This window comes from Nansenia antarctica (assembly GCF_963989245.1).
Source record: "Nansenia antarctica genome assembly, chromosome: 8".
Lineage (NCBI taxonomy): Eukaryota > Metazoa > Chordata > Actinopteri > Argentiniformes > Microstomatidae > Nansenia > Nansenia antarctica.
Window position 1 is genome coordinate 33,850,329 of NC_137678.1, and position 23,463 is coordinate 33,873,791.

The following is a 23,463-nucleotide window of genomic DNA, read 5'->3' on the forward strand; positions in this document are numbered from 1 at the left end:
CTCTGCCAAGGGGGTTCTCTCTCTCGGGGCAACTCAAATCAACACACACACACACACACACACACGCACAGGGAGATCAGAGCACAGAGTCAGCTGTAGTTCAGCGTCCCTGGAGCCATTAGGGGTTAATTAGGGATTAAGTGTCTAGATTATATGATGGCAGCAACCCTCCAGTCACCAGCTCACATCCATTGCTCCCTCCTGGGGCGGGGATCGAACCAGCGACCTACCGGTTCCATGCCAGCCTCTCTGACCTCTGGGCTGCCTGCTTTAGCTAGCACGGCTGGTTGGCAAGCAGAAGGTTGAACCCATTATATACATAATAAATATGCATTACATCTGTACTACATGGTAATAAAAATGTTTTACTTAAATCTCATAATGTAGACCTAATGCCTTGATGTTGCATGACGCTAAATATTATAGACATGTAACACGCAGGACATGACAGACTTACACTCCAGTGCCCTGGAACATATGAGCAGGTCATCAGAGACACACACACACACACACACTTAATGACCTATCATCCAAAGCAAATTCAGTTCTCAAAAGCTGCAAGGCGGAGAGGGAGGGAGGGAGCGAGGGAGGGAGGGAGGGAGAAGCAGAGAGAAAGATGGGTAAAACATTCTCAATCTGCCCCCATCAAACATGTATTATGTCTCCTGCTGAGACCCCTATAGCCCGCCGGTGTGATTAATGGTGTCATAAAATGAGATTACTCTGCGATTAAATATTTAACGGCAAGGTTATCGAAATGTTACCGCTTGAAATGGAGCGAGCTAGTTATTTTAAGAGTGCAGGCGGAAGACATGGATGGATGGATGGATGGGAGGGAGGGAAGAAAGGAGAGATGTATTGATGGATGGATAGAGGGAGGGAGGGAGGGAGTGAAGAAGGGGGAGATGGATGGATGGATAGAGGGAGGGAGGGAGGGAGGGAGTGAAGAAGGGAGAGATGGATGGGATAGAGAGAGCGATGGAAGAACGGAGAGAGATGGATAGAGGGAGTGAATATGGGAGTATGGAGGGAGGGAAGAAGGGAGCGATGGAAGAAAGGAGAGGGAGATGGATAGAGGGAGGGAGAGATGGAGAGAGAAAATAAGAACACGCTGGATTGATGGAAGGAGGGAGGGAGGGAGGGAGGCTGAGCTAGAGGAGGCTAACACATTAACTATTTGCTGTGGTTGGTTGACCTCTGACCTTTTGACCTTTTGTCTGTCCTTGCAGGTGATCTCAGGGTTGGGGTCATGTCCCCATGCTGCGGAGCAGGCCCTCACTGCTTCACTGGAGGTAAGACGGCAAGCCCCCCCCCCAACACACACACACACACACACACACACACTATCTCACTCTCTCTCTCTCTCACACACACACACACACACACACACACACACACACACACACACACACATGCCCAGTCTACAGGGATTAAAGTTCTCCGTCGCTACGACGGATTTCCGTCAATTTATTCCAAGTTGCGACGGATTTATTCCAAGTTGTGACGGATTTTACCTGGTGTAATATGATTTGTAGAGGCATACAATCTATTTTGATGTTGGTATTAGTAGGGGTGTAACGATACATCGATTCATTGACTAACGATCTGATTACATCGACGCAATGTAAAAATATCGATCTATATCGTCATCTTATGCGCGCAGAGAGAGAGAGACTTGAAAAAGATACGAATGTTTTTCATTTTTGATGAGAGACAGTAAGTCTATCCCTTTTAATATATATTTTGGAACATCTCTCTGAACCAGGGACGTTAACATACTCGCGTTCGCAATGTGTGACTCGCATTCACCGTGTGTGACTGTCTGTCTACTGGCTCGGCTCCACTTCTCGGCTCCTCCTCTCGCGTTCGGCAATCTCCGGTGATCTTCGGAAATGTTCGGCTTGTGTGAGTGCGTCTAACGGGAGTCTAATGGGCGAATACATTGACCGTTTTGGACACCAAAGATATTTTTTAACATCTACTCTTCGAGGCGAATCCAGTCAGACCTGCTGGACGTGTGTGACACGTGTGTGGACGTGTGTGTGTGTGTGTGTGTGTGTGTGTGTGTGTGTGTGTGTGCGTGTGTGACTGGATGTCTCTCTGAACCTGTGTGTGTGTGTGTGTGTGTGTATGTTAATGAGCTGTATGTTAATTACCACTTATTACAATTGATAATTGTGTTAGATTGGCATATGATATCGCGTCATATCGATCTTGAATCGAATCGAATCGAAATCGTATCGTGACTGACATTGTGAAATCGTCAAACATTGTATCGTCATACAAACAAATCGATATAATATCGTATCGTGATGAAGCTGGTGATTTACACCCCTAGGTATTAGGTATATAACTGATATATAATAGCCTATATAGCCTACATATAGGCCTTTATTGGCTACAACTATGCGACAGTAACAGAGCGGGGTGCACTGACGCTGAACCCCTCATAGTGATAAGTAGGTGGACATGGCGCGTGGTGCTGAAATAGCCGACATGCGGTGTGTGGTTTGAAAAAAGCAACGCCATCTCAGTAAATCATTCAAACTTAATGTTTACGTATAGGCTATGTGAATGTGACTGCACCACACATGTGAACAGTAACAAAGCAAATGCAGTTTAATTTTATGAAAAACATTGACAACAAAATCGGCGCAAAAAAAAAAAAAGCTGAATCCGCTTAGCCTATGCTCCTGAAACGACAGAGCAAACACGCTACATTACTAGGGATAATAATTACTAATAATTACAATGAGCCAATAGAAAAAATTATATTAGGCTATTTAAATCTCACTTAACGAGAAAACTGGCATCTCCCATCGGTCACTATTTGTTGGCTATCTGGTGATATGGACGTCTTTGAGTGTCTAGAAAAGCGCTATAAATCTAATGTATTATTATGATTTATTATTATTATGGACGTCACTTTAATCCGGCAGTTCTCAAGGTTTTTATGCACCAATCGATTCCTCTAGTGCGTCTTTATCACATTCATTGACGAAAAGGACGACTCGCATGTATAGAAAGGGAACATTGTGAGCACGTAAAATGTGAGTCTCACAACGGCTTTGCATTGACGAAACCAGGTAGGATGAACGCATAGTTCGCTGTCCATTCCTCTTTAAATGCCCTGTTTTCACCGTCAACTTTCCTCTTTAGACCTTTGGAGAGTGACATTATGTTTCTCTTGCTAGCTAGAAGGTTAAATGTTTAGCTAACTTCACCCGGCACGCAAACAACCAATCCAATAATAGTGTGACCTTGTAAGTCTGGGAGGAGGGGGAATAATTATCAGAATAAAACTTTGTTAAATAATTATTTGAATACGTTAGGCTGCGCTACATCGTCAGTCCACACATTTATTATTCAAAACTATGGAAAAGGGTGAAACTACGTTTCAACGTTGTTGAGAATCACAACACAAACTTGCTAGTCAAGCCAAAATACTGCAGCGAAATGGATTGGACTGCTACCTAGTTAACTAGAACACTACTTTACATTGTTACCTAGTTAACTAGAAGACTACTTTACATTGTTAGCAGGCTCACAAAACAAGCCGTGTTAGTTGACTAGCGATGTGTCGTTGATTTTCGACAACGCGGAAATGTATTCACATTTTTCGAAAGAAAAGTCAAAGCATTAGAAGTAGAACGGAAAATCGCACGCGTGCTTTGCGCACGGAAAGCCACCGGCCCCGATTTGGCCTGAATTTTTTTTCCAGTCAGGAGAATTTTTTTTGCTTTAATCCCTGAGTCTATGAAGGGCACATCACTTTGTTGTGATGGATTTTAGTGAGGAGCTCTGAGCAAAGATGGGGTTATCTGCTGCTGGCAGGAGGCTTAGCTGACCACCACACACACACACACACACACACACACACACACACTGATGTGACAGTCACAAGTGCTCACACACACACACACACGCACACACAACCACACACACACACCCCTAAACATATGCTGCCTGCGGGTGGGCATGGCCTATTGAGTTTAGATTGATCTAACTGGAGATTGAACAGCCGATAAGAGGATCAGACTGGTGGCCATGCTCCAAGCCTACACACACACACACACACACACACACACACACACACACACACGCACAAACACACACACACACACACACACACACACACACGCATGCACACACACACACACACAAACACATACTCTCTCACACACACATACATGGAATGGAATGGAATGGAATGGAATGGACTTTATTTGTCATTGCTACAGTACAGGTACCAAACAACGAAATTTAGGAGGGGTGGCTCCCCTGGTGTTAGGAAAGGAAAAAGAAAACACATTTTAGAAAAAGCATAGATGCATAAAATCACAAGAAGGTAAGGAGCTGGTTTACATCAATAAAGGCTATGTACACAATCCACTGTACTATACTGCACAGATAGTCAACTAGGGTTGTCATATTGCACAAAAAGTATTTTTTCACATTATTTTAAAGTGTCACAGTTTGCAGGCTTGAAAATGTACATGTTTGTGCCTCAGCACTAGCTGCCATACAATCCGTCCGGACTGTCCTGGGCCCAGAACTTAGGCCTGTTCTGTGTTCAGGGCCTTGACGGCCCTGTGGTAGAAGCAGTCCTTCAGTCTGTTTGTCTTAGCGGCCGGGGTCCTGTACCTCCTGTTCGAGGGCAGCTTGACAAAGTGTACGTGCCCAGGGTGGGTCGGGTCCTTGGAGATCTTGGAGGCCCTCCTGAGACAGCGTGTGTTGTACAGCTCCTCCAGAGAGGGGAGGGGGGCGCGGGTGATCTTCTGTGCTGTTCTCACGACTCTCTGTAGCTCGTTTCTCTCCGCTGTTGTGCAGCTGTGGAACCAGTTGGAGATGCCGAAGGTGAGGATGCTCTCCACTGCGCCGTGGTAGAAGGCCACCAGTATCTCCTTCTTGTTGTGTTGTTTCCTGAGGCATCTCAGGGTGTATAGCCGCTGTTGTGCCCTCTTGATGGTGCCTTTAGTGTTGTCCTTCCAGGCCAGGTCATCCCGCATGTTGTGTCCCAGGAATCGGAGGGTTGAGACTATCTCCACGCTCTCTCCGTCGATGAGCAGGGGCTGGATCTCGGACTTTTTCCTCCTGAAGTCTACGATGAATTCCTGGGTCTTTGACTTGTTTAGCAGCAGGTTGTTAACCTTGCACAGCTTGCTCAATTGCTCTACCTCATCCCTGTACGCCGCCTCGTCCCCCCCCGAGATACATCCCACCACGGTGGTGTCGTCTGCAAACTTTACGATGTAGTTGCTGGGGTGGATGGGGGTGAAGTCGTGGGTGTAGAGGTTGTAGAGGATGGGGCTTAGCACGCAGCCCTGGGGTGACCCAGTGCTGAGGCTGAGGGCTGTGGAGGTGTGGGGGCCCACCCGCACCCTCTGGGGGCGGTCGGTCAGGAAGTCCTTGATCCACGCACATATAGAGTGTGATAGACCCAGGTCTAGTAGTTTGGTCACTAGCCTGTCTGGAAGGATTGTGTTAAAGGCGGAGCTGAAGTCCACGAAGAGCAGTCTCGCGTAGCTGTTTCCCCTCTCCAGGTGGGATAGAGTGGCGTGGAGAGTCGTCGCTATGGCGTCCTCTGTGGACCTGTGGGCTCTGTAGGCGAACTGGTATGGATCCAGGTTGGGCGGGAGGCGTGTGAGTATGTGGGCCCGGACTAGTTTCTCGAAGCACTTCATGATGATTGGTGTGAGTGCCACCGGGCGGTAGTCGTTTAGGCAGCTCACCGTGCTTTTCTTCGGGACTGGGATGATAGTTGAGGTTTTCAGGCAGGGTGGGATGGTGGCCTGGGACAGGAACTGGTTGAAGATGTTGGTGAAAACCCCGGCCAGCTGGTCGGCGCAGTCCCTCAGCACCCGTCCCAGGACGCCATCCGGCCCCGAGGCTTTCCTGGGGTCCACCGCCTTCAGCACGCGTCTCACTTCATGCTCTGTGAGGGTGAGGCTGCTGAGAGCTGGAGAGAGTGGTGTTTGTGTTGTGGTTACCTCCGTTCGCCCCTCGTCGAACCGGGCGTAGAAGGTGTTCAGCTTTCCCGCCAGCAGGGGGTCGTCCTCTGCGGCTGTGAGCCTGTTGGCTCTGAAGTTTGTCATGTGCTGAACCCCCTGCCACATCCGCCTGGAGTCGTTGCTCAGGAGGCATTCCTCAATCTTCTCTCTGTGGTCTGCCTTGGCCACTTTGATTCCGCGCTTTAGGTTAGCCCTGGTGGTGCTGTACAGCGGTGTGCTCTTCCCTGCGAAGAAGGCGTTGTCCCTCTCGTTGATCAGTTTTTGGACCTTCCCAGTCATCCATGGCTTCGTGTTGGGGTAGACCCGGACCCGTTTGTCCACGGTGACTGAGTTGGTGCAGTTCACTATGTGGTTCAGAACCGACGACGTGTACTGTTCCAGGTCCTCATGCTCATATTCCTGCCATAGGGTGTCATTTAGGCAGATCTGCAGTGGAGCGGACCCTTCTTGCCAGGTTCTGACAGTCTTAGTGGTGGTGGGAGCACTTTTCCCCATTGTAGTGTATGCAGGAATCAGGAGGATTGACACATGGTCAGACATGCCTAGATGAGCTAGCGGACTAGCCTTGTAAGCACGTTTGATGTTGGTGTATACATACACACACACACACACACACACACACTCACTCACTCACTCACACACTCACTCACTCACTCACTCACACACACACACACTCTCTCACACACACTCTCTCACACACACACACACACGCACACTCACACTCACACACACACTCACACTCACACTCACACACACACTCACACTCACACTCACACACACACACACACACACACACACACATACACACACACACATACACACACACACACACACACACAGGGGGTAGACTTTCTCAAGCAGACCTACACACACACACTCTGTCTGATGTGACAGGTGTTTGTCCCATAGCTGCAAATGTCATGTAATCAACCAATCACGTTCTAGCTTCCGAGGCGACCCACCTGTCTGTTTGTGTTGCTAAGACAACAGCAGATCTGATCCAATCAGGGTGGACCCTGAGGGGCCAGAGTCCTTCATCACACACACACACACACAGACACACACAGAGACTCTAGGCCAGAGGTCACTAATAGGCGGACCGCGGTCCGGATCCGGACCAGACGCCGTCCAATCCGGACCCAGACCTATAACCGATAAAGTATTGAGAATTATTTTGACGGATCGTTCCTATCTCAATCTGCACAGATTTTCTAGCCTTTACGGTACTGGTTTAGCTGCGCTACTCAGCCAATGGAATCTGTGCAGATGAGAGATACACACACAGGGGATGATGAGACGAGAGACTACTTGGAGAAATAAGTTAGAGAAAAGTCATGGCGTGCTCCAAAAAAAGAAAGGTAGACAGCGAAAACAGAGCTTTTAATGAAGAATGGACAGACTCTTACATTCGTTCTTCGTTCGGGAAGTTCAAAACCTGTATGTCATTATGTTCAGAGACTGTGACGGTTATTACAGTTTTTCTCAGTTGCTAAAACACCACAAAACACTGGCAGCAGAATTGTGACACTGGCAGCAGAAATGTGAACACAACTCCAACACAGTTGTCATCTGTTACACAGATGACAACTGTTTCTAATGATGTGATCAGACCAATTGGGCAGGATAAAAGTCAGTTCAGAGTGCACAGGTGGCACATGTGCATCCATCTACAATGGACGGAAAGGTACAGAAAGGCAGAGGAGGAAGGGTTTGTGTGAGAGGTGGTGGACGAGGAGGAAGGGGACGAGGAAGAGGCAGAGGAAGACCAAGAACAATCATTACTGATGAAATCCACGCAACTATTGTACACCATGTTGTTGTTCATGGGATGACAATGAGGGAAGCAGGACAAAGAGTCCAACCCAATTTGAGCAGATTCTCTGTGGCCAGCATCATCAGGACATTCAGAGTTTGTAAGTGCATATTCCCCTTTGTAGAATTGAAAGACGACCAAATGGGGGTGGAAGAACTGCACTTTTCTCCCAACAACAGAACCCTCTCCACTGGAGTACCCCAGGGTTCTGTCCTAGGACCCCTACTCTTCTCCCTCTACACCAAGTCTCTTGGCTCGGTAATCTCTTCACATGGGCTCTCCTACCACAGCTACGCAGACGACACTCAACTCTTCCTGTCCTTCCCCCCGTCTGATGTACACGTGGCAACCCGTATCTCAGCATGTCTCGCTGACATTTCAACTTGGATGGCTGACCACCATCTCAAGCTCAATCTTAACAAGACCGAGCTCCTCTTCATTCCCGGGAAAGCCTGCCCTCTCCAAGACTTCTCCATCACAGTGGAGAACTCTACTGTAACCCCCTCCCTGACAGCCAAGAACCTTGGAGTGATCCTGGATAACCGACTCCTGTGCGGAGAACATTGCAGCAACGGCTCGCTCCTGCAGATTCTTCCTCTACAACATCAGAAGGATACGACCATTCCTTACCAGAGAGGCAGCGCAACTCTTGACCCAGGCACTGGTCATCTCCCGCCTGGATTACTGCAATGTACTCCTGGCTGGGCTCCCCGCTTCAGCCATTAGACCTCTGCAGCTCATCCAGAATGCTGCTGCCCGGCTGGTATTCAACCTCCCCAAATACTCGCATGTCACCCCTCTCCTTCGCACCCTGCACTGGCTCCCAATAGCAGCTCGCATCAGATTCAAGACCCTGGTGCTTGCATACCAGGCAGCTAAAGGGACAGCCCCTGCCTACCTGAAGGAAATGGTAACCCCCCAAACCCCTGCCCGCTCACTCCGCTCCTCCACCTCGGCTGGCCGACTGGCCCCACCTCCTCTACACAGCAGTCGGGCTGCCCGATTACGTCTCTTCACAACACTGGCTCCCCGCTGGTGGAATGAGCTCCCCACGGCTGTCAGAACGGCAGAGTCACTACCCATCTTCCGTCGTAGACTGAAGACCCATCTCTTCAGGTTACATCTTAACTGCTCCTCCTGAGACATCTTCTGACCCTCACCACTACGTCTCCTAAAGACACCCGCTTTCCACTCTACTGTGTCCCTAAGAACTTCTATTGCCCCCCTTGTACTGTTTCTCAGTTTCTCCAGTAATAAAAAATAAATAAAAGTTTTAGTAGAAGGCGATAATAGGGAGAAGGTTTTTCCTTCTATCAGTGGCCCCGGGCCCGAGCTAGATTACTCTTCCTGTAACGAATGGTGGATTGCTGATTCACATGCTTAGTATTCAAATGTATTGATTCAAGTCGCTTTGGAATAAGGCGTCTGCTAAATGCCAAAAATGTAAAAAATGTAAACAACAAAATCAAAATAATGCCATCCGACTCTTTGATGGTGTCCTCACACGCAACAGACAAGTGTACAGAGTACCCTTTGATCGCAACTCTGCAAGAGCCAAAGATATCAGCATGTGCAAGTAAGTGTAACCTACACATACTTTCAGCACTGATGCTTCCAGTACCATTCTATGCTCATAGGCCTACTGTTACTGTAGGCTAGTAGTTGCAGTTGCTACGTTTACAGTACTGTAAACTATATTGTAACGTATTTTTATAGAGAGTGTTTGAACTGGATTCCATTGGAAGGCCCCATGAATACATTTCCATAGATGAAGCAGGGTTCAATCTGGCGAAAAGGAGGCAGAGATGCAGGAACATAATTGGTCAACGTGCCATTGTGGAAGTCCCTGGCCAGCGTGGTGGCAACCCTTTGTGCAGCCATAAGTAACTGGGGTTCTCCACCGTCATGCAAACCTGGGGCCATATAACACTGAACATCTCCTTACATTTCTGGGTGGTCTACAGGATATTATGGCTGCACGTGAGCAGCTGCATCAGCAAGCCGATGTCATAGTTTCAGAGCTTTCACCCTGCTGTCTTGATACAACCAGCGCTTCATAATGGTTTTCCTTCCACCTTACAGCCCCTTCCTGAATCCAATAGAGTTGTTTTTCTCTGCGTGGCAGTGGAAGGTCTATGACAGACAGCCCTACACCAGGGCAAATGTATTGCAGGCAATGGAACAGGCCTGTGATGATATTACTGTGGAGTCTTGTCATTGCTGGGTTCGGCACACTAGAGGGTTTTTCCCCCATTGCCTGGCAAGGGAAAATATTGGCTGTGACATGGATGAAGTCCTCTGGCTGGACCCCGCACAAAGGCATGATGTTGGAGAATGAATCTCAGTGACTTTGATTGTGCAGTAATGTGCTTTTCATTTAGCTTTTTTAGCTTTTGTTATGAAAGTGCTGAATGTAGATATCACTTTGACTACGATAGGTTTTTGCTAAATGCATTTACAATAAACATTTTCTGTTAACTACATGGTCTGGATGCTGTGTCCAAAATTATTGTATGTAGTGTCTAACGAATGCTCTGTGGTGAATATATTTTTACTTGCTGTGTGTATGATCTGAACACAGTGTTTGGTTTTGAACACAGGATAAGTGGTTTTGAGGTGATAGTTTGATTTTGGTAGAAAAGTCTAGGGTTTTGTGAATGTAGTTTGAATTTTGGGATTTGTGTTTAAGGTTTTGAGAAAATGGGTGGAGGTTTCAAGAAATGTGTTTGAGCAACTGAGAAAAACGATAAAAGCAGCAATGTGAAGTGCCACTACGAGACTAAACAAACATCTTTTGAGCAAACATATCCACTCAAATCTGAACGGATACAGAAAATACACAATCTAAGAGCCCAATATGATCTATGCAGCAGAATCCTAACACATTCATTCACTGCCCAACAACGTGCTAATGAATGTTCCCTTAAATTGCTTGGACTTTGGGTCAACATAAAAAAGCACTTACTGACGGAGTGTTTTGTGAAAAAATCAAATGCACATTTTTCAAAAGCTTCTCTAACTGGACCTTGTTGAATTCTAATTGAATACCCCTGCTCTAGGCGGTCTAGAGGGGTGCAGGCTCTGATGATCAGTGTGTGTGCGTGCGTGTGTGTGTGTGTGTGTCTAGGGGGTACAGGCTCTGATGACCAGTGCGGTCCAACCTCTCCTGGAGTCCGTCAGTGACTCCATAGAAGCCATCATCATCACCATGCACCAGGAGGACTTCTCTGGGTCAGTATACACACACACACACACACACACACACACACACACAGCCATCATCATCACCATGCACCAGGAGGACTTCTCTGGGTCAGTATACAGTACACACACACACACACACACACTGTGTTTTCACTTTGTCATTGTCACTCACTACAGTACACACACACACACACACACACACACACACACCATTAACTTATTTCCAATACTGTAGCCCTCAAAGGCTTTCCTTTCCAGTCATGTGCCTTCATTCTAGGACAGGGCTTCTTGGGCCTGACTATCTGCTGGGTACCATTTTTCCCTCAAGTCTGTGACTGATTAACATCTGTGAAACCAGGTGTGAGCACTATGTCCTCAAATCAATGACATAAATGGATTTGTTATGTACCAAAGACAGTTAGGAAGCAGCGCATCTTTCTGTTTATTCTAGCATTAGGATAGCGATAGATAGATAGATAGGAAGGTAGGTAGGTAGGTAGGAAGGTAGGAAGGTAGGAAGGACCTTTTGTGCGAAAGGCCTTTCACCCTTGTTCTCTCCTACTTCCTCTCAACACACACACACACACACACACTCCTGAAGTGAACTCAAAACTCATGAGAGCCTAGCGAGAGGGCAGAGAGCGGTCGGTAGATCTGACATTTCGAGTTCTTAGTCTCCACACACACACACACACACGCGGCTGACAGAGTAACCAATGTGCCGCAGGGTGATAACATTTAACCAGCAGCAGCGGGCCGCTACGCGAGTGACGCATCGTGTGGCCCTGTCTACTGGGGCCAAGCCCTGTGTGTGTGTGTGTATGTGTGTGTGTATGTGTGTGTGTGTGTGTGTCCTCCTCACACCCTGCCATCCACACACACAGTTGCACACTCAGAAGTGTAGATTGTGTAGATTAGAAGAGTCTGACATTCTGAAGGGAATGAGAGGTACGGATGCGTCAATTCTGTAGTCTGGAGGGTCTACAAAGGAAAGAAAGGTCAATGGTGTGTGTGTGTGTGTGTGTGTGTGTGTGCGTGTGTGCGTGTGTGCGTATTGTTCATGGAGGCATTCAGGAGTGTACAGTACATGTATGTCAAAGGCCTCCTACGGTTAAGGTTGTGAGTCAGAACCGTAGTCCTGACCTTCTACTAATCGTGTGTGTGTGTGTGTGTGTGTGTGTGTGTGTGTGTGTGTTACTTGTGTGTGTGTGTTACTTGTGTGTGTTCCAGGTCTCTGTCCACCCCGGCCAGGCCAGATGTGCCCTGCTCTCTGTACATGAAGGAGCTGCAGGGCTTCATAGGGAGGGTGATGGCCGACTACTTCCGCCATTTCCAGTGTGTGGACTTCATCTACGACAGCACAGAGTCCATAGCGCAGAGGGCCATCACGCTGTTCATCCGCCACGCCAGCCTACTGCGCCCCCTAGGGGAGGGAGGGAAGATGAGACTGGCTGCAGACTTTGCTCAGGTAAGGGCGGGGTGCTCTCTCGCTTTCCGACTTCTCTCTCTCCCCCCCCCCCCGCTCCCCCACCACCACACACAAAGACACACACACACACACTCTCTCCCTTTCCTACTTCTCTCTCTCCCGCCCCCCCACCACCACACACACACACACAAAGACACACACACCAACACACACACACACACACACACATGCTCTCTCGCTTTCCTCCTTCTCTCTCTCCACCCCCCCGCCCCCCCACCACACACACACACACACACACACACACACACACTCACTCACACGCTCTCTCGCTTTCCTCCTTCTCTCTCTCCCACCCCCGCCCCCCACCACACACACACACACACACACACACAGACAGACACACACACATACTCTCTCGCTTTCCTCCTTCTCTCTCTCCTAGCCCCCCACCACCACACACACACACACACACAGACACACACACACACACACATACTCTCTCGCTTTCCTCCTTCTCTCTCTCCCACCTCCCCACCACCATACACACACACACACACAAAGGCACACACACACACACACTCACATTATGATCATTTAGGAGATGCTCTTATCCAGAGCGACTTATATAACTCCATTCCTAAAGTGATTGGAACAACTAGGCGTCACAGTCATCATACGTGAGACTTTTTCTACGTGTCTCTGTGCCCTCTAGACAGCCTAAACGGTTGTACGTCAATTCAAATCAAATCGTATTTGTCATTGACATACGTCACACACAGCCTTAATAATTGACATAGTGAAATGCTTTGGTGTCTTGCTCCTCGCTCAACAACAGCAGTCAGAGACAAACAACGAGTCAACAATAAGTAATAAAAAACAAATTATAATAATAATAATAATAATATGAATTGTGTGTGTTCCAGATGGAGCTGGCCGCGGCCCCCATGTGCAGGCGGGTGTCTGAGCTGGGGAAACCTTACCGCCTGCTAAGGTCCTTCAGGTGAGGCTATCACAGCTCTGTTACACACCCACCTGTTAAACCTGAGAGAGAGAGAGAGAGAGAGAGAGAGAGAGAGAGAGAGAGAGAGAGAGAGAGAGAGAGAGAGAGAGAGAGAGAGAGAGAGAGAGAGAGAGAGAGAGAGAGAGAGAGAGAGAGAGAGAGAGAGAGAGAGAGAGAGAGAGAGAGAGAGAGAGAGAGAGAGAGAGAGAGAGAGAGAGAGAGAGAGAGAGAGAGAGAGAGAGAGAGAGAGAGAGAGCTTCTAGGATGGTGTAACTGAAAAAACACATCACTATTACAAACACAGCACTATTACAAACTCACCTGTTAAACCTGAGGGGAGGGGGAGAGGGCAAGAGAGAGAGATCTTCTAGGATGGTGTAATTGTGAGTGAGCAAGCGAGAGAGAGAGAGAGACAGAGAGGTTTAATGAAGATGCCATTAGTGGGAGCTCTGGGAGCTGACATTCTCTCTGTCTGCCAGCCGGCTGCCCTCTGTCTCTCCTGTCATTCCTCAGCAGCGGGGCTAATGCTTTACCTTCACCTGGCTGATGCCTAATGGACTTGCTATCATAGCTGCCATTTAGCACTGACATATCCACTTCACTTAGCTGACAGCTAGCTACTAGCTACTACGCACTAGAGCGGTCAAGCAGCCCTGTGATGGAGATGGACAGATGGCTGATGGGAGTTTTATCTACTGTGCTTAAATGAATGAATGAATGAATGAATGGTCTTTATTGTCATTGCTATAGTACAGGTACCAAACAACGAAATTTAGGAGGGGTGGCTCCCCTGGTGTTAGGAAAGAAAAAAAAACTAAAAAAAAAACACAAGAAGGGAAGGAGCTGGTTTACATAAATAAAGGCTATGTACACTATCCACTATACTATACTGTACAGATAGACGACTAGGGTTGTCATATTGCACATAGTGTTATTGCACATTCATTTAAAGTGTCGCAGTTTGCAGGCTTGAAATGTACATATTTGTGCCTCAGCACTACACCTGATTTTTTTCAGTCCAGCAGCTGCCATCAATCCGTCCAGACTGTCCAGGGCCCAGAACCTAGGTCTTTGCTGTGTTCAGGGCCTGGATGGCCCTGGGGTAGAAGCTGTTCTTCAGTCTGTTTTTCCTTGCGGCCATGGTCCTGTACCGCCTTTTCGAGGGCAGCCGGGTAAAGTGTTCGTACCCAGGGTGGGTTGGGTCTCTGGAGATCTTGGAGGCCTTCCTGAGACAGCGTGTGTTGTACAGCTCTTCCAGAGAGGGGAGGGGGGCGCCGGTGATCTTCTGGGCTGTTCTCACGACTCTCTGTAGCGCATTTCTCTCCGCGGTTGTGCAGCTGGAGAACCAGTTGCAGATGCCGTAGGTGAGGATGCTCTCCACTGCGCCGCGGTAGAAGGTCACCAGTATCTCCTGCTTGCTGTGTTCCTTCCTGAGGACTCTCAGGATGTAGAGCCGCTGTTGTGCCTTCTTGATGGTGGCTGTTGTGTTGTCCTTTCAGGACAGGTCATCCTGCATGTGCACCCCCAGGAATCGGAGGGTTGAGACTCTCTCCACGCTCTCTCCGTCGATGAGCAGGGGCTGGATCTCGGACTTTTTCCTCCTGAAGTCCACGATGATTTCCTGGGTCTTTGACTTGTTCAGCAGCAGGTTGTTAACCTTGCACAGCTTGCTCAGTTGCGCTACCTCATCCCTGTACGCCGCCTCGTCCCCCCCCGAGATGCAAACTTTACGATGGAGTTGCTGGGGTGGACGGGGGTGAAGTCGTAGGTGTAGAGGTTGTAGAGGATGGGGCTTAGCACGCAGCCCTGGGGGGACCCAGTGCTGAGTCTGAGGGCTGTGGAGGTGTGGGGGCCCACCCGCACCCTCTGGGGGCGGTCGGTCAGGAAGTCCTTGATCCATGCACATATAGAGTGTGATAGACCCAGGTCTAGTAGTTTGGTCACTAGCCTGTCTGGAAGGATGGTGTAGAAGGCGGAGCTGAAGTTAAAGTGATGGTTCACTATTTTTACACTTAAATCAGTTGTTAAACATACTCACTGAACACTTTATTAGGAACACCTGTACACCTTCTCATTCATGCAATGGTGTACATTTTCTTGGCACACTTTGGGCCTGTTAATACCAATCAATCGGCACTTGAATTCCACAGCCTATGTGAGTATTGTTGCTGACCATGTGCATCCCTTCATGGCCACAATGTACCCATCTTCTAATGGCTACTTCCAGCATGATAATGCACCATGTCACAAAGCAAAAGTCATCTCAAACTGGTTTCATGAACATGACAATGAGTTCAGTGGCCTTCCCAGTTACCGGATCTGAATCCAATAGAATACCTTAGGGATGTGGTAGAACAGGAGATTCACAGCTTGAAAGTGCACCTGAAAAATCTGGAATCAGAGTCATGGACCAGAATCTCAAAATAATGTTTCCAACATCTTGTGGTATCAATGCCACAAAGAATTGAGGCTGTTTTGAGAGCAAAGGGAGGCCCTACCCAGTATTAGTATAGTGTTCCTAATAAAGTGTTCAGTGAGTGTATATCTTCCATGATGATGAAGTTTTGGTGCCTAATTTAGCAGAAGCTACTTGCCCCATTGACTCCCATTATATCTCTAAGTTGAGCGATCGCTGCTGCTGGACAGAACTGAGGGAGAGACAAGGAAGGTAGTATATAGAAGTATACTAACTATTTGTGTGTGTGTGTGTGTGTGTGTGTGTGTGTGTGTGTGTGTGTGTGTGTGTGTGTGTGTGTGTGTGTGTGTGTGTGTGTGTTTGTTTGTTTCAGACCTCTGCTGTTTCAGACTAGTGAGTTGATAGCCAGCAGTCCACTGGTGGGGGACCTGATTCCATATAGCACCCTGCTACACTTCCTGTTTACGAGAGCCCCCTCTGAGCTCAAATCCCCACACCAGGTATACACACTTATACACACACACATACATGCACACACACACTCAGATTCCTGGACAATATTAGTAATGTAAATGAAAGTGATTGTCTACAACAACGTCAGAGTTTGATGGTTATTTGAGCTGTTTTCATTCCCTCTCCAAATCAGAGAGCTGAGTGGTCCATCGCACGCTACTCTCAGTGGCTGGACGACCACCCCTCAGAGAGAGACCGCCTCACCCTCATCAGGTAGGTCTAACCTCTCATCCTACCCTTAACCTTAACCTTTAACCTTCGCCCTCACCAGGCAGATACAGCAACAACAACAAAAACTGTAATGCCTTTATAAAGAAAATGAAGTATTTTGTATGCCATGTTTTATTTTAAAAAATGCTTTGAAGAGCCTCCTCGAGTTGATACTGAGTGATGATCCCCCTCTAGTGGTGAAAATGAGGATGTGCAGATCGCTTCACAGAAGGGATGTTTGAAAACGAGAATAACATGTAGCATATTCACTGAAAGGTTACCGCTAGCTGATGGAGTAGAAAGGCAGACATAAGGTTAGAAAACCTTATTTGACAGACTTGAGACGACACTAGTCGTGCATGCTGTTGTTCTGTCAAACATGTTGTTCTGTCCAAAAAACATGTAATGCATTTTACTGTGCGGTACGTTACGTGTTGCATATTGCTCTAGCCGTTTGACAGCTTGCTAAATTAGCTAGCTAGCTTGACAGTCCCACCGACTGTTTTCTATCTGTCTAGCAAGTGACATTGCTTCTAAAATATTATTGCATAAGCTAACTTCTGAAAGGGCGCATAGATTCATATTGAATTAGCCAGCTACGTATTGCATTATTCTAAAGGCTAGTCCTCGCCAGGTCTCGTAAACTGGTTTACAGATGTTTGACAATTGGTTATGACAAAAGTATTTGCCATGAAAGAAGTTTTCCTGCGGATGCACAACATCTTTCTCCAAGTTGCACTGTTTCCGAGCACATTTCGGAGGAAAGGACCACGTCCTACAGCTTCCGAGGTGTTGACATGTCACCTCCAGCAACTCCGCTCAACTATCACATACTGAGGACAGGCTGCTTCCCCTTTATTAAATACCACCACTGTTCTAAAGCACCTCCACAGAACCTGGACATTGAGGACAAGTTTTTCACCATGTTGAAAGTCATCAATCTAGGGATCACTTCTTTAGCTTATGGCTTGGGCTCCTGGATGGTTGTAGGGGCTACAGAAACAGTGCAGACAAGTGCTGGACCTGTCACAGTCTATTTCGCCTTCAAAGAGAAAGATACACAATACTAACACTAAAAGTCAAAGTTACTCAAACACTGAATGTTTGAAAAAGGAATGTTTGAAAAGTAGAAGAAGAGTGTTTTATTTGCCATGCAATCAACTTGCCAATTGTTGGAATTTGGTATTTTTTGCTCTAGGCACAGGGTCAGCCATAGTCGGTGCCCCTGGAGCAATTAGGGGTTAAGTGCCTTGCTCAAGGGCACATGCAGCTCCCTCCTGAGGCGGGGATTGAACCAGCCCTTCCGATTGCTAGCCAGACTCTTTAACCTACCGCCGACCCCCTAGCTAGCTGAGGGTTATTTGGAATCACGCTCTCGTGGTAGCCACGACAACCTGAGACATGTAAACTCAAGTGTCGCCCTCGGACCTTGAGGATGGCCTCTTGACTTAATGGTTTGCAATTGGGTCACCCATGTGAGAGACCTGGGTTTTTGGACTTGCTTATTATCTATCTTTCTCTGTGTCAGCGGTGGTCTGGAGGCTTATGTGCAGTCTTATCATCTGTTTCTCTGTGTCAGGGGTGCTCTGGAGGCTTATGTGCAGTCTGTGAGGACACGGAAGGGGAAGGAGTTCACCCCGGTCTATCCCATAATGCTTCAGCTGCTGCAGAGGGGCACCAGCGGGGCCCAGGAGACCAGAACCTGAGAGAACTACAATTCCCAGGATATGTAGTTCCACATGACATGTAAACAGGTGACACTTCAGTACAGTAGCATTGATGACCACAAACAATGAGAGCACAAAGCTCTGTTATTTGACATTTTGGTGAACTATTGCTTTAAACTATAGTTTCTATCGGTGGATGGGTGTGAGATGATTGATAGGAGAGTGTTATGATAACAATGATTCTCTCCCCTATATGACCTGTTCATCTATACTTTCTGATTGAATGATGTGTTTGTGGGTCTATCAAAGGTTGTGGGAGAAGGGTGTGTGGTTTTAAATAAAACTCAAAGTAATGTTATTAACATGTAGGAAACAAGACATGTAACAGATGAAGTTGTAATAGTAAATAATCATTAAAGAACCATTGTACATTGTAAAATTGAACTGCAAAGCTGTTTTATTCTCATTTTATGGAAGCATATAGTAGACTTATTTCAAATGCTAATGCAATATGAGATTGCAATTGCATGTTCCACTTTTGCATGCATTCTTTCAGACAATATTCAAATTCAAATGCAATTCTAATGATTTTCATTTTCATGTACCTGATGTGCACATTCGCTGTCAATATTAAAATGATAATGCAAAGCCATTTGACATTTAATTTTCAAAGTCATGCGCTGCTTTGTAGCTGACAAAATTCAAAAGTTCATTCTAATGTGAAAATGACTATGCAATCCCAAAATAGCATATTCATTTGCCACTTTTGCCTGCGTTATTTGAGTCAATATTCAAATTGTAATGCAATAATGTTCATTTGCCACTTTTGCCTGCGTTATTTGAGTCAATATTCAAATTGTAATGCAATAATGTGATTAGCAATTGCATTGACATGTTCTAGGAAACACATCCGCTTTACAGCTGACAAAATTCAAACTCTCTATGCAATTCTCATGTTCTACCGGCCTGTCAGTCATTCTCTGGGGGCAGGACAATGTTTAACACGCCGACCGGAAATAGCGGCAATTCCCCCTATCACCAGAATGATCACGCCCCTTTTTGGGTGATAGAAGTGTAGAAGATTGAATGTCTGGTCTTTGCTACCTTGGTCCGATAAAATAAGAGTGCTTTTTAGATATTAGGAGCCCAAATCCGATGGCCAGTTAGGCAAACTATTACAGTATATCTCAAAAGTGAGTACACCCTTTAGATTTTTGCAAATATTCTGTTATATCCTTTCAGGGGATAACATTATCCTACTGAAACTTTGATATATATATATATAATGTTGCCAGCTGTTTAGACATTAACAGCTGTGTACTGAGTAATTTTCAATGGACAATACATCTATACTGTTATTCAAGCAGCACACTGACTACTTTAAGTTATATCAACGTTTCATTAAGATAGTGTTATCCCCTGAAAGGATATGACAGAATATTTGCAAAAATCTAAAGGGTGTACTCACTTTTGAGATATACTGTATATAGTGTGGTTTCCGATCAATGACCGACGTCGTTATATGGAGAAAAGTAATAAAATAGGCAGTGTGTCCTTTCAGTCTGCCTCCAGAGCAGTCATACGTCATCTCCCTGTCATCAGGACGATCACGTCCCCTGTTGGGTACTAGAAGTGTAGAAGTTTAACTGGCAGTCAATGGAAATGTGTGGTCTTTGCTACTTTAATCTGATAAAATAAGAAAACTATCGCTTTTTAGATATTAGGATCTCAAATCCGATGGCCAGTCAGGCAAACAATTATATAGTGTCGTTGCCGATCAATGATCGACGTCGTTAATATCGACGAAGGATAGCTGGTGCTTAAACACGAAAACTGTAAGTAGCCACTGTTCCCCAGACCTGGAATACTTGACTGTTAAATGCCGACCCACATACCTCCCGAGGGAATTCAACGCGGTGTACATAACATCTGTTTACATTGCGCCTAGCGCGGATGGTAGCCTAGCATTGGCGCGGCTATATGACGTCATCAGTGGTCAACAAAGCACAGATCCACAGGCAATTCACATTATAGCAGGAGATTTCAATCATGTCGACCTGAAGGCAGTACTACCCAAGTTCTATCAGCATGTGAAATGTGCAACAAGAGGAGAAAAAACACTGGACAAGGTATACACCAACATCAAACGTGCTTACAAGGCTAGTCCGCTAGCTCATCTAGGCATGTCTGACCATGTGTCAATCCTCCTGATCCCAGCATACATTACCATGGGGAAAAGTGCTCCCATCACCACTAAGACTGTCAGAACCTGGCCAGAAGGGTCCGCTCCACTGCAGATCTGCCTAAATGACACCCCATGGCAGGAATATGAGCATGAGGACCTGGAACAGTACACGTCGTCGGTTCTGAACCACATAGTGAACTGCACCAACTCAGTCACCGTGGACAAACGGGTCCGGGTCTACCCCAACACGAAGCCATGGATGACTGGGAAGGTCCAAAAACTGATCAACGAGAGGGACAACGCCTTCTTCGCAGGGAAGAGCACACCGCTGTACAGCACCACCAGGGCTAACCTAAAGCGCGGAATCAAAGTGGCCAAGGCAGACCACAGAGAGAAGATTGAGGAATGCCTCCTGAGCAACGACTCCAGGCGGATGTGGCAGGGGGTTCAGCACATGACAAACTTCAGAGCCAACAGGCTCACAGCCGCAGAGGACGACCCCCTGCTGGCGGGAAAGCTGAACACCTTCTACGCCCGGTTCGACGAGGGGCGAACGGAGGTAACCACAACACAAACACCACTCTCTCCAGCTCTCAGCAGCCTCACCCTCACAGAGCATGAAGTGAGACGCGTGCTGAAGGCGGTGGACCCCAGGAAAGCCTCGGGGCCGGATGGCGTCCTGGGACGGGTGCTGAGGGACTGCGCCGACCAGCTGGCCGGGGTTTTCACCAACATCTTCAACCAGTTCCTGTCCCAGGCCACCATCCCACCCTGCCTGAAAACCTCAACTATCATCCCAGTCCCGAAGAAAAGCACGGTGAGCTGCCTAAACGACTACCGCCCGGTGGCACTCACACCAATCATCATGAAGTGCTTCGAGAAACTAGTCCGGGCCCACATACTCACACGCCTCCCGCCCAACCTGGATCCATACCAGTTCGCCTACAGAGCCCACAGGTCCACAGAGGACGCCATCGCGACGACTCTCCACGCCACTCTATCCCACCTGGAGAGGGGAAACAGCTACGCGAGACTGCTCTTTGTGGACTTCAGCTCCGCCTTCAACACCATCCTTCCAGACAGGCTAGTGACCAAACTACTAGACCTCGGTCTATCACACTCTATATGTGCATGGATCAAGGACTTCCTGACCGACCGCCCCCAGAGGGTGCGGGTGGGCCCCCACACCTCCACAGCCCTCAGACTCAGCACTGGGTCCCCCCAGGGCTGCGTGCTAAGCCCCATCCTCTACAACCTCTACACCTACGACTTCACCCCCGTCCACCCCAGCAACTCCATCGTAAAGTTTGCAGACGACACCACCGTGGTGGGATGCATCTCGGGGGGGGGACGAGGCGGCGTACAGGGATGAGGTAGAGCAACTGAGCAAGCTGTGCAAGGTTAACAACCTGCTGCTGAACAAGTCAAAGACCCAGGAAATCATCGTAGACTTCAGGAGGAAAAAGTCAGAGATCCAGCCCCTGCTCATCGACGGAGAGAGCGTGGAGAGAGTCTCAACCCTCCGATTCCTGGGGATGCACATGCGGGATGACCTGACCTGGAAGGACAACACAAAAGCCACCATCAAGAAGGCACAACAGCGGCTATACATCCTGAGAGTCCTCAGGAAGGAACACAGCAAGCAGGAGATACTGGTGACCTTCTACCGCGGCGCAGTGGAGAGCATCCTCACCTACGGCATCTGCAACTGGTTCTCCAGCTGCACAACCGCGGAGAGAAATGCGCTACAGAGAGTCGTGAGAACAACACAGAAGATCACCGGCGCCCCCCTCCCCTCTCTGGAAGAGCTGTACAACACACGCTGTCTCAGGAAGGCCTCCAAGATCTCCAGGGACCCGACCCACCCTGGGTACGAACACTTTACCAGGCTGCCCTCGAAAAGGCGGTTCAGGACCTTGGCCGCAAGGACAAACAGACTGAAGAACAGCTTCTACCACAGGGCCGTCCAGGCCCTGAACACAGCAAAGACCTAGGTTCTGGGCCCTGGACAGTCTGGACGGATTGATGGCAGCTGCTGGACTGAAAAAATCAGGTGTAGTGCTGAGGCACAAATATGTACATTTCAAGCCTGCAAACTGCGACACTTTAAATAAATGTGCAATAACACTACTGTGCAATATGACAACCCTAGTCGTCTATCTGTACAGTATAGTATAGTGGATAGTGTACATAGCCTTTATTTATGTAAACCAGCTCCTTCCCTTCTTGTGATTTTTTTAAAAGGTTTTTCTTTCCTAACACCATGTTAAGAGTTGTGTGATATATGTCCTCAGTTGATATATATAATGTGTAATGTTAAGATTGTGCCACAAGAGGCGCTAAGGCGCAGGGTATAGGACGCATGCCTGCGTCATCACGTTCATGTGTGTGTTGATCACCTGTGGGGAACTATGTTAGTTCGAGACTGTCACCGTGAGACTGATGTGTGTACAGCCCGCCAATAAATATGCCAGGCTTGGCTAAAGGTGATCTTCATCGTGTTTCCTCCGAATGCAACGTTAGCTGCACAAGTATAGGTTAACTTAACACACCAGGGGAGCCACCCCTCCTAAATGTCGTTGTTTGGTACCTGTACTGTAGCAATGACAATAAAGACCATTCATTCATTCGTTATATGGAGAACATTAAGAAATAGGCAATGAATGTGTGTCCTTTCAGTCTGCCTCCATCCATGTGTATGAACCACCCGGCCCAAAGGCCTGAGGTGTTGTAGGAGGCATGAATATGATTTAGGGGGTATTTAGTATAACAGGCTAATGGGTTTATTGTGAGTTTACTTTGATTGTTTGTTTATTGCCTTGATCACCGTATTGAGAAGTCATATGGTTATGGGGGGTGATATTGCAAGGTCATTTAAGCACCTGCACACCTTGCATGGCGATAGTGGAGAGATGTATTTTTGTTGACCGCATTATACGCATATTCTATAGGCTACGCATTGTTTGTTATTGTTCTGGTTTTGATCGCTTATAGATTCTTTTTGTACGTTGCCAA

The 23,463-nt window shown here is 47.5% G+C and overlaps 1 protein-coding gene across 1 annotated transcript in view; it reads left to right on the forward strand.

Annotated features, from left to right (window-relative positions):
• The window catches only part of cog5 (component of oligomeric golgi complex 5), a 114,283-nt gene extending 95,438 nt beyond the window's left edge, over positions 1–18,845 (forward strand). Inside the window, exons 15-20 of the mRNA XM_080537613.1 lie at positions 10,952–11,055; positions 12,259–12,496; positions 13,381–13,457; positions 16,247–16,373; positions 16,520–16,599; positions 18,176–18,845. Coding sequence (XP_080393739.1) covers positions 10,952–11,055; positions 12,259–12,496; positions 13,381–13,457; positions 16,247–16,373; positions 16,520–16,599; positions 18,176–18,302 — 753 coding nt within the window. The 3' untranslated portion in view covers positions 18,303–18,845. The remainder of the gene's footprint in view (positions 1–10,951; positions 11,056–12,258; positions 12,497–13,380; positions 13,458–16,246; positions 16,374–16,519; positions 16,600–18,175) is intronic.
• The last annotated feature ends 4,618 nt before the right edge of the window (positions 18,846–23,463 follow it).